Consider the following 15,645-nt stretch of genomic DNA (forward strand, 5'->3'; position numbering starts at 1 on the left):
GCCTCCCCTGCACTTCCGGAAGGAGCACCTCTTTCATTGGTGGTCAGTGAGAGGAGCATAGTTCCCACTGAAATACTGGTCAGTTTGTTGATTTAAATTTACTTGTTCTTTATTTTAAATATTGTATTTGTTCCTGTTTTGTTTTTTTACTTTAAAATAAGATATGTGCAGTGTGCACAGGGACTAGTTCATAGTTTTTTTTATAGTCCGGCCCTCCAACGGTCTCAGGGACAGTGAACTGGGCCCCTGTGTAAAAAGGTTGGGGACCCCTGCATTAGAACCACCTGGGTCCAGAGCAAAATGCATCTTCCTGGGCCCACTTCAGGCATGCGGGACCAGAACCTTCCAGTGTGTGGGGTGAAGGGCACAGAACTCTTATTTTCAAAGCGCCCAGGGAATTCTTGAGCACCTCAGGGACAGGTGTGGTGCGCCGCAGTGGCCAGCCCGGGCTGTTCCCCGGCTCTCCGCTAGGCATTAGCGTACGCGGCTCTCCCCCTTCCGTTCTCTGTCGCCTCCCCACGGGCCACCCGAGTTCAGCTCCTGCTTAGGTTACAAGCCCACTGCCCCGCACGGCCCCAGGGACAAGGCCCAAAGGCGCCCGTGACTTCCAGAGACCGCCGCCTCTGCCCACGAACCACCCTCAACAACCCAGGGCCGCCCCGGAAGTGACAGGCCTCTGTCGTTGGGAGCATTTCCGCCCCTTCCGGCCCGGGCCCCGCCCAGGCCTCGCCCCTCCGCTCTCCCAGCCCCTCCCCCTCCCCGGCTCTCGCCCGCGTTCTGTCAGCCACTCTCCCTCTCCCTCTCCCTCTTCCCCTCACTCCTTCCTGTCGCTTCCTCGCTCGCACCTGATCACACGCACCTGCCCGGCCCGGCTCCGCGCTCTCCTCCCTCCTCCCCACCCCCCTCCCTCCCCGCCCCAGACGGAAGGCTCTGGCCTCCGCCGCGGGAGCCTCGCGGCTGCGTCACCAGCGTCCCGCCAGACAAGATGGACACCGCCGAGGAAGGTAAGTCGGCGGCGCCCGCGCCCTTGCACCGGCGCTCGGGCTCGGGCCCAGCCCAGCCTGCACCCAGTCCGCAGCGCTCGAAGCGTGCGGTGGGGCGCCTCCCCTCGGGCCCGGGCACGCGGCGGCGACGGCGGGGCCGGCGCCCGAGCCGTTTGCCCGCGGAGCAGCCGGCGCGAGGGGCGGGGGGCCTGCTCGGGCAGGGGAAGGTGACCCCTCGGCGCCCCCGGCTGTTTCCCGCCCGCGCGCGCGGAGCTCGGGACCCTGCGGGCCGGGATGCGGGACCCCGGCGGCCCGGCTCCCCCGCCCCCTGCACCCCGCCAGGCCGCGGGCGGGGGGACGAGGCCGTCGAGGCTGCTTGGGGTGTGGGGGCGTTTTCCACACCCTTCCCTCGCTCGGTTTGGTCTTTTTCTGTCGTTTTGCCCGTGGTTATACTGGCCCCACTCCTTCGCAGCAAAACTTCTTTGTTGACTCTGAAACTTCGCGAAAAATACCCCGCCAGGTGACGGCCCAGTGGAGTGAACTGAAGTGACCCCTCTTTAAAAACCTTGCCCTCTTGCTTGCGTGTCCCAGGAGAAGCAGTTTACTGAACGAGGCGAGGAAGGTCCGGGGAGGTTATTCGGAGGAGGGAAGCTCTTTGGAATTCTTTTGTTTTGGTGTAGTTTGTTTTATGTTGAATCCTTGACACCAAGACGCAGGGTTTGGGGTGTGTGTTTTGTTTTGTGCGTCCGTGTGTTTTGGATATGGTTGTTTTGGAACGAGCTGCCCCTTGTAAACAGAATACATGGGTGTACACGTCTGAGTACTGAAATACAGTTGCTTATCCGGATACTGAAGGTGGTAGGTTAATTTTAAACAGTTTTATCTTTTTAGAGTCTATGAAATAATTTAGTAAGTCTATAGAAGAAATTCTAAGTTATCCTGTTTCTTGATGGTTTTGTTATCAGTGAAGATACAATTATGCTTTGGGTATATATTTACAAGAGGAAATGATAAATACCTTTCAATCTTGTGGATTACAATTTTAATGGTTTTAGATGAAAATCATGAGGCACTGTCATTGCATGCAATAATAAGTGATGGAAAGTTTGATATTGTCTCTATGTCATGAATTGATAGAACTCGATTTATCATTTTTTTAAAGAAGTCCTTTCTTTGATACTTAACGAGAACCTCAACTGTAATAACATTTGCATGTGACTTATGACAGTTAAAACATACTCACATACATTTACATTTGATCTTCCCAAGAGCTCTGTGGAATAGGTGGGAATTATCTTTTATAGATGTGGAAATTCAGGCTTAGTTATTTTATTAGATTGTCCACGTTTCACACCCTAGTAAGAGATTTGAACCTAGATATTCTGATTACAAATAGTCTTCTTTTTATTATGCCTTAGTTGTTTGACAGAACCTTATTTTGTATTTGTTTTATGAAACTATCAATCATGAAATAAAAATGAATTTCAGTATTTTTCATGTTTACTTTTGCAAAATTCTAAATTGGAAGTCTTCTGAAATTTTCAAAATTAATTTAAATTGAACTTGGAAAAAACAATGGAATGAAAGGATTACAGAAAATTTCATGATAAAAGTGTTAGTCAAGATGCCAAAACCTTGGAAACAACTGTTCTATTTGGTAAATTACAGATTATTTCTTAAATTTAAGAAATGCAGTTGAGTTTTTATCTGCTCACAAAAGAAATAGTCTTTTTATAGGAGACTGGGAAAATTTGGCTAAATATAAAGAAAATTTAAGAATCTTTTAATTCTGCCCTGGCCGGTTGGCTCAGCGGTAGAGCGTCGGCCTAGCGTGCGGAGGACCCGGGTTCGATTCCCGGCCAGGGCACATAGGAGAAGCGCCCATTTGCTTCTCCACCCCTCCGCCGCGCTTTCCTCTCTGTCTCTCTCTTCCCCTCCCGCAGCCAAGGCTCCATGGGAGCAAAGATGGCCCGGGCGCTGGGCATGGCTCTGTGGCCTCTGCCTCAGGCGCTAGAGTGGCTCTGGTCGCAATATGGCGACGCCCAGGATGGGCAGAGCATCGCCCCCTGGGGGGCAGAGCACCGCCCCTGGTGGGCGTGCCGGGTGGATCCCGATCCGGCGCATGCGGGAGTCTGTCTGACTGTCTCTCCCTGTTTCCAGCTTCAGAAAAATGAAAAAAAAAAAAAAAAAAAAAAGAATCTTTTAATTCTATCACACCTTATTAAAAACACTGATAATATTGTTTACTTTTCTGTTTTTTTAATGTGTTAATCTGAGCAAACAATAGGAATTCTACCGAAATATCTACCATGCAAACAGTGTAATTCTTCTCTCCTTTTAAAAATAGCATATGCTTTTCTCTAGTGGTACCATATATGACGTTATAATGTTCAGAATATTTTGTATTTATAGTAAACAATACTAAATTCTATTATATTAGAAAATTCGTTATTTGCCATATGGATTTTGGCTGTTTATATTGTTTAATAGATTATAAAGATCTCTACAGTGTTAAGTGTATTAAATTTTATTTTTTTAAAATCAACAGGTTTATAATCTATTTTCATAATATAGGCGATGGGTGAGTCATTTTTATTGTTCTTATGAGCAAATGTATTATATAAACTATTGTCCTCCATCAAATCTTTAAACTTCAGAGCTGAGGAGACCATAGATATGCTTCTTCCTCATTTTATGGATTAGGAGTCTGATCCTGCAATGCACCGATATTTTTCATTTTCAGGGGGAAAATTTTATCCTTTGCTCAAGAATATATGTTTTTAAAAAAGAAAAGCATGGTACTACTGCAATAGATTTTGCAAGCAAGTATTAATGTCTGAAATTCTCATATGATATTAAACATTTGCCATCGTAGAAGGCTCTCATTTCAGGTCAGTGATACATAGAGCTGTTTTGTTTTTTTTTTCCATTTTGCTAAATTACTTCTTAGGCTAGCAGAACATAAAAAAATCTTAGCAGCAGGTTTTTATTTTTAATGAAATACCAAAGCAGTTATTCTTTGTGCTTTATGAAACAGATTCAGTGGGAAGGTATGAAGCTGAAGTGTATTGCGATTGATCATGTGGGAAACTTGAGGTGACATACATTTGGATGAGTTAAAAAGGATGAGAAATTGTCATATCCAGACTGCTAGTTACTGGCTTTCTAGAGCCATATGGTCTTTCATCTCTGCTTTCAGACATATCTGTTTAATTCTTCTCATCAGAGGTTAACTTTCACTGTTATGACATGCTTATGACCAAAGAAATATGCACTTACTTGACAGATGTTTATTGGGCACCTGTTACAAGCCAGGCACACTATTTTATGCATTTGGGCTAGGCAGAGAACAAAATTCACAAAATCCAAGACAAAAAAACATAAATCATATGGTATAGCTAGAAGGTTGTAAGTGCTGTGGAGAACAGTTAATCGTCAGGATATGAGGGTGGGTTGCAATTTTAAATATGTCTCCTGCCCACTGAGTAGGAGCAAAGGAGGCGAGGAAGTTAGACATGCAAATAAATGCTTTGTATGCAGAGCATTCTAAACAAAAAATAGCCAGTGTGTAATCTGTACGTTGGGAATATGCTGGGAATTTTCAAGAAATAACCAGGAAGACCAGTAAATGAGTTGGAGGAAGAGTAAGTAAAATAAGAGGACAGAGAGATGGGGGGGGGGGGGGCAGTGAGGAGTGTAGGGGTAGGTAAGTAGAACATAGTTTACTGACTTTTGTGAGATAGGGAGCCATAGGAAGATTTTGAACAGAGATAAGACAATTTATGTCTTGCCACTTTGTCGCTGGCTACTTCCCTGAATATACCTCTTTCACAATCAGCTCTTAAACCCAAATTTCTTGGAGCTGGAATCTGATTGGTCCATGTTGGGTCAGGTGTCTACCTATGATCCAGATAGCTGGGGGGTAGTCAGGAAGATAATATGAGAATAAAAATTATGTCCAAAGGTAGAGACTTCCAGTTATGAAATAAATCCTAGGGATGTAATGTGCAGTGTGGAGACTATGGTTAATAAATAATACTATATTACATATTTGAAAGTTGCTAAGAGAATAATTCTTAAAAGTTCTCAGAACAAGAAAAATAATTTGTAACTGTGGTGATGCATTTAACTTGTCTTATTGCACAATATATACATATAATGAATCTTTATGTTATACACTGGAAACTAATACATCAATTATATTTCAGTAAAAAAAAAATAAAATAAAATCATGGCTGGCTCTGTCCATTCTTGATCTGGACAGACATCCCCAAAGTTGTCTGCTACATTGTTGACTACCTTCTAGGCTGGAATGCTATGAGTGATTAATATGGGGCCATCCCAGTATCTTCTTCCAGAAAGGCTAATTTTAGTGGGTTTTACTTCTCTCCCGTAAGAACATGAGGATCGCTTATTTATAGTATAATACAGGTGAAATAGAAAGAGTTCTTAAAAAGGTGACAGCAACTGGCTGGGCAGCTCAGTTGGTTAGAGCATCATCCAGATATGCCAAGGTTGCAGGTTTGATCCCTGGTTAGGGCACATACAAGAATCAGCCAATGAATGAATAATAAGTAGAACAACAAGTCGATATTTCTCTTTGTGTGTGTGGCAGAAACAGAGTCAGAGAGAGGGACAGATACGGACAGACAGGAAGGGAGAGAGATGAGAAACATCAATTCTTCGTTGCGGCTCCTTAGTTGTTCATTGATTGATTTCTCATATATGCCTTGACTAAGGGGCTACAGCAGACCGAGTGACCCCTTACTTGAGCCAGTGACTTTGGCCTCAAGCTGGTGAGCTTTGCTCAAACCAGATGAGGCCTCGCTTAAGCTGGCAACCTCGAGGTCTCGAACCTGGGTCCTCCACATCCCAGTCTGATGCTCTATCAACTGCGCCACTGCCTGGCCAGGCTGTTTCTCTCTCTAGAAAAGTCAAAAAATTTTAAAAGGGTCTTGTCAGAGATTTGGAAAAATGGGGAGGACAGAAAGTAAGACCCCAAGGAGGAACTGTTATTAATTCAGGTTATATTATAGAATGCTATTGTACTGAGCTAGGCAAGATACTACAGACACATCTTGGAGATATTTGGGATCTGTTCCAGACCATTGCAATAGAGTGAGTCTCATAATAAAGAGAGTTGTAATATTTTTCCTGGTGGAGAGGTTCTTGCTTTCAATTTGTAAAAAACGTAACATCTGTGAAGCACAAATAAAACAAAGTGCATTAAAATGAGGTATGCCTATATAGGCATTTAAATAAAGGCAGTGGGAAAGGAAAGAATGAGAAAGAAGAAACAGATCAGAGTAGTATTAGTAGAATAATGATTGGTGAGGTGATGTAGATGTAGGAGAGAAGAGCCTTTAAAAATGATTGATTTCGGGCCCTGGCCGGTTGGCTCAGCGGTAGAGCGTTGGCCTGGTGTGCGGGAGTCCCGGGTTCGATTCCCAGCCGGGGCACACAGGAGAAGTGCCCATCTGCTTCTCCACCCCTCCCCCTCTCCTTCCTCTCGGTCTCTCTCTTCCCCTCCTGCATCCGAGGCTCCAATGGAGCAGAGATGGCCCGGGCGCTGGGAATGGCTCTGTGGCCTCTGCCTCAGGTGCTGGAATGGCTCTGGATGCTACAGAGCGACACCCCAGAGGGGCAGAACATCGCCCCCTGGTGGACGTGCCGGGTGGATCCCGGTCCGGCGCATGCGGGAGTCTGTCTGACTGCCTCCCTGTTTCCAGCTTTGGAAAAAATGAAAAAAAAAAAAAGATTGATTTCGCCTGACCAGGCAGTGGCGCAGTGGATAGAGCGTTGGACTGGGATGCAGAGGACCCAGGTTCCAGACCCCGAGGTTGCCAGATTGAGCACAGGCTCATCTGGTTTGAGCAAAAAGCCCACCAGCTTGAACTCAAGGTTGCTGGCTCCAGCACGGGGTTACTCAGTCTGTTGAAGGCCCGCGGTCAAGGCACATATGAGAAAGCAATCAATAAACAACTAAGGTGTTGCAACGTGCATTGAAAAACTAATGATTGATGCTTCTCATCTCTCTCTGTTCCTGTCTGTCCCTGTCTATTCCTCTCTCTCTCTGAAAAAAAAAATGATTGATTTCAACAGTGAATGAGAAGAGAAAAATTTGGTTTTGGACATTGTATTAATTTGCAAGAGTTGCCATAACAAAGTACTAAAGATTGTGCGGCTTAAGTAGCAGAAAGTTATTTTTTTTCACAGTTCTGGAGGCTAGAAGTTTGAGATCAAGATATCAGTAGGAGACCCAGCGTTTCCACTTCTGGGTCTATGTCTGAAGAAACCTGAAAGACTAATTTGAAAGTATATAAGCACTCCTGTGTTATTTACAACACCCAAGACTTGGAAGCAGCCTAACTGCTATTCCAGGGGTCGGGAACCTATGGCTGGCGAGCCAGATGTGGCTCTTTTGATGACTGCATCTGGCCCGCAGACAAATTTTTAATAATAAAAAAAAAATGTTAAAAATATAAAACATTCTCGTGTATTACAATCCATTCATTTCCTACCACTCATGTTCATGGTTGCGGGTGGCTGGAGCCAATCACAGCTGTCCTCTGGGACAACACCAAATTTTTATTGGATAGTGCGTAAGGTACATGGGTTGTTGTATGGCTCTCATGGAATTACATTTTAAAATATGTGGTGTTCATGGCTCTCTCAGCCAAAAAGTTTCCCGACCCCTGTGCTAATCAATAGATGAGTAGATAAAGAAACTGCAGTACATTGGCACAATGGAATACTAGTCTACCATAAAACAGAAGGAAGCCTTGCCCCGGCCAGATAGCTCAGTTGGTTAGAGCAGTGTTTTTCAACCAGTGTGCCGTGAGACATGGTCAGGTGTGCCGTGGGAAAATTAAACATGGATCCCCAGACTATGACCCATGGAGGCTATTTATCCGGACCATCACCAGCCGCCTCCATCTGAACATAAACATTCCCCTCACAATCCCTCCAGCTATCAGTGACAGGAAGAGTGGAGGCACAGGGAATGCTCATTGACCAATCATCTTCTAGGATTCATCCTGACCACTAGCGATGAACCAATGGTAGGCCACCTCTCATCCTCACCCAGGAAGGTCCCGGCTGCCGTGCACTTGTCATTGTGTGGCCACAGCGAGTAGTTGAAGCTGCTACTCCTCCCCATGGCCCCGATTTCTAATCCTGGTCAGTACTGGAGGTAAATGTTGCCACCACTAGATGAAGCCTCAGCCTCAGCTGGTTATGTCTATCCTGATGGTGTATATAGATACTTGACCTTTTTCTTTTTAAAAGAGGCCTCCGCAGAGGGTGATATACAATGCATCACAATGTTATCTATATTGTATATGGCCTCCTGAAGGGTCATCTTCTTAAAGAGCTCAAATCTCTATATACACTATCAAAACAGACAGAACCAAGGCCCCTGCACCCAGCTGACCATGGGATTTGAACCCACAACCTCAGGGAGAACTCTAGTATTTATCAGAATCCTTACCTAGAAAGCAAACTTCTCAATCTGACAGTAGAGATGCTCTGAGGACTTATGTATGATGTTACACAAGTACCCAACATTTTCTAAAATTGATTTTGTCCAGTCTCTATATAGAGAGAGTATTTGCCAAATTGATTTGAACCCACAACCTTGATGAAAGCTCCAGTATCTATTAGCGGGACTGTATATATGAGGTTACATGGGACTGATGAGGGGATGTTAAGTGGGACTGTATATGAGGGGATGTTACGTGGGACTGTATATATGAGGGATGTTACGTGGGACTGTATATATAAGGGATGTTACGTGGGGCTGTATATATGAGGGATGTTACGTGGGACTGTATATATGAGGGGGTTATCCTTTTTATTTAACTTTTTTTTTAATAAATGTAATTTATTTAAACTTTAAATAAATTCTAACAGTTAGAGTGTGATTTTGTGTCATTTTGGTAGGTGGTGTGCCCCAGGATTTTGTAAATGTAAAAAATGTGCCGTGGCTCAAAAAAGGTTGAAAAGCACTGGGTTAGAGCATCGTTCAGGTAATTCTTCAGGGATTGCTGGATCAATCCCAGGTCAGGACATATACAGAAACAGATCAGTATTTATTTCTCTCCATTCCTCTCTCTCAAATCGGTAAATAAATTTAAAAGAAAGAAAGAAGGAAACCTTACCTTTGGGACAGCATGGATGGACCTGGAGAGTATTATGTTAAATGAAATAAACCAGGCAGAGAAAGACAAGAACCATATGATTTCACTTAGTGGAGGGAGGTAGAAGAGCATAAAGGAGAGAGGGATAACTGGTGATGGAATGAGACTAGACTTGGGGTGGTGAACACACAGTCCATATCATACAAATGATATATTATGGAATTGTATACCTGAAACCTGTATAATTTTATTAAGCAATGTCACTCCAATAAATTTAATAAAAATAAAATAAAACTAAAAGGCCAAAAAAGGGCCCTGGACGGTTGGCTCAGCGGTAGAGCATCGGCCTGGCGTGCGGGGGACCCGGGTTCGATTCCCGGCCAGGGCACACAGGAGAAGCGCCCATTTGCTTCTCCACCCTCCCCTCCTGCAGCCAAGGCTCCATTGGAGCAAAGATGGCCCAGGCGCTGGGGATGGCTCCTTGGCCTCTGCCCCAGGCGCTAGAGTGGCTCCCCGGAGGGGCAGAGCATCGCCCCTGGTGGGCGTGCCGGGTGGATCCCGGTCGGGCGCATGCGGGAGTCTGTCTGACTGTCTCTCCCGTTTCCAGCTTCAGAAAAAAAAAAAAAAAGCCAAAAAAGTGGTATGTATCAGCTTTAGCTGCTGTGTTACCTAGCTGCAATGATTAGCTAGTTATTTTTATCCTTATTTCTGTAATGCAGTTTGTGTTGCTAGAGGGGACAGTCTACTGTCTGATAGAATATATAAAGTTGGAGGAATAAATAGTAAAGATATATAGAATATTGACATTAAATTGTGGAAAAAATTTCAAGAAAACTTGATCACACAACCAAAATGTTGGAGAGGAAGTAGATAAAGTTGAAAGGAGCACTCTTCTAGATTGGTGATTAAGTTTGAATCCTCATTCCCTCATTAACTTGCTTGATAGTTTACTTGGGTCTCAGTAACTGAAATAGAGTTAGCGAATCAAAGTATACTGTTCATTCAGCCTTGCCTGGCCGAGGTGATGTTGGGGCTACATTTTTAATTTTTTTGTGGTGTTTGGGGTTCAGCAGCAGTTACTGTTTAAAATTTTTTTGTTCTGCTAGTTGTACTTTTCGTGGTTCTTTGGCTAGGGAGAGCAGGGTTTGGGGGGAAATTTTCTGTACTTGTTGGTGTTTCTTGGTTGCTGGCTTTTCCACCTCTCCACCAGACTGGGATATATGAAGCTCAGTGCTAATCCAGGGAACTGTCACGTGGTTTCTTGCTGGCTCCTGGCTTCTTGCTGGTGTTAGAGTCTTATGTTTGTTCTATATACACTCAGGGTGAAGCAAAAGTAGGTTTACAGTAAACAATACAATACATAGTTTACAATAAAATAATACAATAATTAATAAATAATAATACAAGAATAAAATCAGTGTTCTGTGTACTTACAACTATAAACCTGCTTTGCCCCACTCTGTATAATGGCCTTGGTTTTTAGCTGTACTTGACAGGAAGAAGAAGAACATCAGTTTCATCTTGGTCTGGAATCTTAAGTCCTCTCAGTCCTCTTCTATGTAGTCTTTAATTGCCTTCTTCTGTTCTGACTTACAATGATCTATGTTAGTTTTTCTTCTTTTTGAACTTTTTAAACGTGGATTTGTAGTTGGTACTCTTTCTATGATAAATCTGAATTATTTGTTGGTTTATTCTTATTGCCATATAGTATTGTGTGAGTATACCAAGATTTACTTATCCGTTTTTACTGTTGATGAGCAATTTGGGTAGTTTCCAGTTTGGAGGTATTATTATGAATAGTGCTACTCTGAACATTTTTTTTTTCTGAACATTTTTGTACATGTTTTTTAACATCAGTATACAGGAAACTATTAATTGTAGAAATAAGATGCTAGCAAAATACCACACAATTATGTGCTATAGACATCACACATATAAAATAAGGAAAGAACTTCTTTTTCTCAACACTGATCCACCAAAGGTAGCAATAGTTTCTCATGTATCCTTCCAAAATAAATATTTAGGTCTGTGAACTTATGCCTTGTTTTAGCTTTTCATGGAAGATGGATTGACAGGGAAGAAGCTTCCATTCCTTCTAGACTACACACAGATTTTTATTTAAAGATATTTTAGCTGAGAATATAGAGCAAGAGCAGGTGCAGCTTCTTTGGCAGCTTTTTCTGGCCTCCATTTCCCTAATAAGGTGTGTATATGCCCATGACACAGTCTAAGCAGGGCTGGCGGCCTGCAAAACAGCAGAATGTTTGCCTTACAATTATTTTATGGCTGGCTTATTACCATTCTAGTTGATTTATACTAACAATCTTTGCCTTCCCTTTTAGGGGAATATTTATACATAAAGTGCTCTTAGATAACACTCATTTAGTCACATCAACGCGTGAAAAAACAGATACTGCAAGAGAAAATTGTGATATAGTTCTTCAGAATCAATTCCGTATTTGAGACACTTAGGTTAAATGGTTTTGTTAGAATTGGTTGTTGTTTGCACAGAAATAGGCTTTTAGAACTGTTGAGACAGATATTATACTGCTCACAAAAATTAGGGGATATTTTATCACTTCATATTCATTTTTGAAATATCCCCTAAATTTTGTGAACAGTATATTTAAATCTGATTCTGCTTTCTTCCTCTGATGAAGATATAGCTAGTGAAAGTTTTATCACATTTTTAAAAACATGACCAATGAAATTAGAAAATTCCTAATATGTATTTTCAACTTTGTGTGTTACATAAATCACATGCTAAGCCCTTTTGCTAAAGAAAAGAACTATATTGATAAAATTGGACTTGGTAGTAAACTAAAAAAAACTTGGTAGTGATATTGAAAATTACATGTTTAACCTTTGCATATTTAAAAAATGTTTTATTACGTAAAGTTTCTAACATTTACAAAATAGACTACATACTTTAGTGCACCTTCATATAATCAACATCTACATTCAACAGATATAGTGTATGTCCGATAATTCTCTCATCTCATTGCCACCTCCCACTTTGGGTTACTTTAAAGCAAATCCCAGATATGCTATCTTTTTATCTGTAAATATGTATGTATTCTAAGAAATAACTTCTTAAACGGTTAACCACAATACCACTATTATACCGCTTACTGCCTTTATCCTCCAAGGTTTAAAACTACTATTGTGTTATATACATGATTACTGAATTCTGTTTATGATTTCTTTGCAGTTCCTTCTGTCTTAGAATATAGCCTACTAGAGATGTATGATTGATCATATTACTATTTTGTCTTTGGTGGTTAAGCCTGATATGAATAGAGTCATTTGTTTGATTCGTTTTTGATTTAGGGGTTGCTTATTTTCCATTTTGATAATAATTTATTCTTATTATGTAAAATGTTTTCATGGTTCTAAAGCCAGGCAATGCAATATCTACTGTTCCTTTATCTTTCCTTTTATATACTCAATGGAGACTTGTGAAGCCCCTGATAAAATTATGAAAAATTTGTGTGTGTGTATATTTTGAGAGAACTGTAGTTATTCTGCTTTTTTCTCCAAAGGTTCCAAGAGCAAAAATAATATTGGAACCACTACTATAGAACAGTTGATCTCAAACCTTTTTGGTTTCAGAACCCTTAAAAACATGAAGAATTTTTGCTTGTGGGCAGATACGAAACTAGCTTTATTCTCATACCCTTTTTGGCCTGGATTCTTCTGTAGGCTTAGGGCAGCAACTTACTTGAGTCTCTTTAAAGTTTCCAGACTTGTAGTTCAATTTTGGTTACTAAAATTTCTGTTACTAAAGAGTTACTGTGCAATTTATAATTTCAGTACAGACATACCTTGGAAATAGTATGGGTTCGGTTCCAGACCCCTGTAATAAAGTAAGTATTACAATAAATTAAGTGGTCATCTTTTTTAGATAGTGGAGGATTTTGCCTTCATTTTGTAAAAAGCACATCTGTAAAGTGCAATAAGGTGAAGCACAATAAAACTAGAAAAAACACGAAGACAACTTTTTATTTTCTACCTAAGAAAATAAATAAAAAAATTGGAAATATTAATACACTTAACATATCCATTATCTGTTAATATAAGCTTTTTTTGTTAATATAAGCTTTTAAAATGAAAATATATATTCTAAATCTGAAATATTGGTAAGAGATTTATTTTATATTTACAAATCTCTTAAATGTTTGTTTAATGGGAGGCAGCTGGGTTTTTTTTTCATCTATGGCTGCATTCAGTTAGTTGTCTCATGTAGCATTTGGAAAACTCCACTGTACACTGGCAAGACAATGATAGTAAAAGACAGACAGTGTCTTACTGTTACAACAAAAATAGTTTTGACCTTGCAGACACTTAGTGAGTCCCAGTTCTCTAAGCTGGACTCTGTTAGGCAGAGCCTGGGGCTTGATTTAGATTTATGTTTACTTAGTTTTGTGTTTGTTGGTATGTCATTCAGAAGGAACATGGTCTTCTGAAAAATCTGTATCCCATTTTATTCAAATGTGGGCCTGCCTCAGTCACCCAAAGTGGAGATTCAGTGTCTCCAACAGCCCTGACCCCCAAGCTGGCTGCTGTGTGGTCCTCTTCACACTCCCTCCAGCTAGGTGCAGTTGAGTTCCCCGTATGGGGCTGGTACATATACCATAGGAGCAGCCCCCCTGGATATGTTTCACACTCATGTGGTAGTTCCTCCAGTGTAGCTTTTACATTCTCCTGGCAGTAGTGTGCCAACAAGGATAACCCCTATCTTACCCCAGTCTATTGCTGCATTCGCAGTAGGTCGATTACCATTTTTATGGAGGGCTAGGTGGAGACTCATTCTCATGACCACGGTGTTCCCACTGTCTTTCTCTGCACTGTGTTCTTCCTACGGAACACCTCTTGCCACGCTGTCACTGCTGTGCTCTACTTCCTACATCCACAGCTGCCTGAAAATTGGCTGAGGAAACAGGACAAGGTGGGACAGCTTCACCCCTAATCTGATCGGCCCACTCACATTTGCATCCCACCCACCCTCCATGGTGGGTCTTGCAGTAGTAGCGTTGTTGTTTATCGCTGAAGTTAACCCAGGACGGCCCAAATACTTGCGGCTCTGGGTGATGTTACCTGTGGCTTTGAGCGCTTGTTCCACTCCTAACTCCTACTGTGGCGCCTGTGGTAATTCTAGAACTAATCCATGCCTAAGGGCACCGGCTCTTGTGATTCCAGATAATCAAGTTTGATCAAGCATCCCATTGTCTTATCAGCTACTTTAGGTGGAAGTCATTGTTCCTTAGGTGACGGCTGCGGTGATTAGTAATTCAGGTGATAGGAAATCAGGTTTGGTTCCTAGAAGGAGCCTAATGGACTATCCTAACTAAGAAAGGCAGTAGACACGCGAATTACTGAATAGCAACTCGGGAGAGCTATGGTGAAAAACAATGCTGGACTCCTTTGAGATCCTGTAATTGGAATGAGTTCACTTTAAATCTTTTAAGAAGGATCCATTCCATGGCAAATCTGGTGCCAGCAGCTGGGGTAATCCTGGCTTCAGTGCATGGTATAGAATTCGGTGCAGTTCAATTGCAGTGTTTGGATCTCTGGTGCAGGTCCATGGCACGCGAGCCTGAGTCCCCATTCCTGCCCCCTGCCTCTACGCGCTCCTGGCTCTTAGCCGAGTTTCCCTACGCTGAAGTGTGCACTTGGGGAAAATTAGAGTGCTCAAAACAGGCGTGAGCTGCCTGGGTGCTGCCGCTGGCTATCGTGGAATGTGAGTGTGATTTCTATTTTTTCTGTGTTGGAACTTCGCGGAGGCTGATAAGGTGGGATGCTGTGGTGTTTAATATTGAACAGCTATAACTCAAAGTCTTAGACCATTGCAAGATGTACCAGAGTGAAAGCTTTTTGCCACGAATGCTTGTATTAATCAGGGACGAAGGTGAAAGTGGGAGGTTTGAACAGGTGCTGGTCTCATGTAGTTCTGACTATAAAGAGTGTAAACCGCCAGTATTATTCCCGTGAACCCTGTCAGTTTCCAGGAAACCAAAGTCCTTTGGATGGTTGGAGGGTCTGGCTCCAAAGCTGAACTGATGAAAGGCACAGTGGTGGATTCCGTGCTTAATTTGACTCAATTCCCACCCCAGTCTGGCAGGGACAGGATTGGCACATGGTAGCTCTTCCATGGGTGGCAGTATGTGGCGTTTCCTTTGCGGAGTGATTTGTCTGATTTATTATAAAAAAATTTATCCTACTTGTTTGACTTATTGATATGTGTTAACCATTTAGGCTATGCTAAGTGCTCTGTGTCCCTCAACTTCGATAAATTGCATTCATCTGATATCGAGTATTCGTTAAGTCTATGAGGCTCTTAAATATCTGGGACCGCGTGCGCACGCTGCTCCAGCGGGTGCCAGGGGCCCGTTAAATCCATTAGTAGTGGGCTTGGATTGCAGTTATTCTGCATTGAGGATGAAGTCCCAGCGAGCGGGTAGATCAAAAGGTTGCATTAAGCCCCTGCTCCTTGTACACACTGCCTGTCCTCAGGTTGCCCACTA

At 42.5% G+C, this 15,645-nt stretch overlaps 1 protein-coding gene across 1 annotated transcript in view; it reads left to right on the forward strand.

Annotated features, from left to right (window-relative positions):
• Positions 1-763: 763 nt before the first annotated feature.
• Positions 764-15,645, forward strand: part of MARCHF6 (membrane associated ring-CH-type finger 6) — a 78,924-nt gene continuing 64,042 nt past the window's right edge. The window contains exon 1 of the mRNA XM_066243586.1: positions 764-1,004. Within this exon, the coding sequence (XP_066099683.1) occupies positions 986-1,004 (19 nt within the window). The 5' untranslated portion in view covers positions 764-985. The remainder of the gene's footprint in view (positions 1,005-15,645) is intronic.

Source organism: Saccopteryx bilineata, chromosome 1, assembly GCF_036850765.1.
Source record: "Saccopteryx bilineata isolate mSacBil1 chromosome 1, mSacBil1_pri_phased_curated, whole genome shotgun sequence".
NCBI classification, from domain to species: domain Eukaryota; kingdom Metazoa; phylum Chordata; class Mammalia; order Chiroptera; family Emballonuridae; genus Saccopteryx; species Saccopteryx bilineata.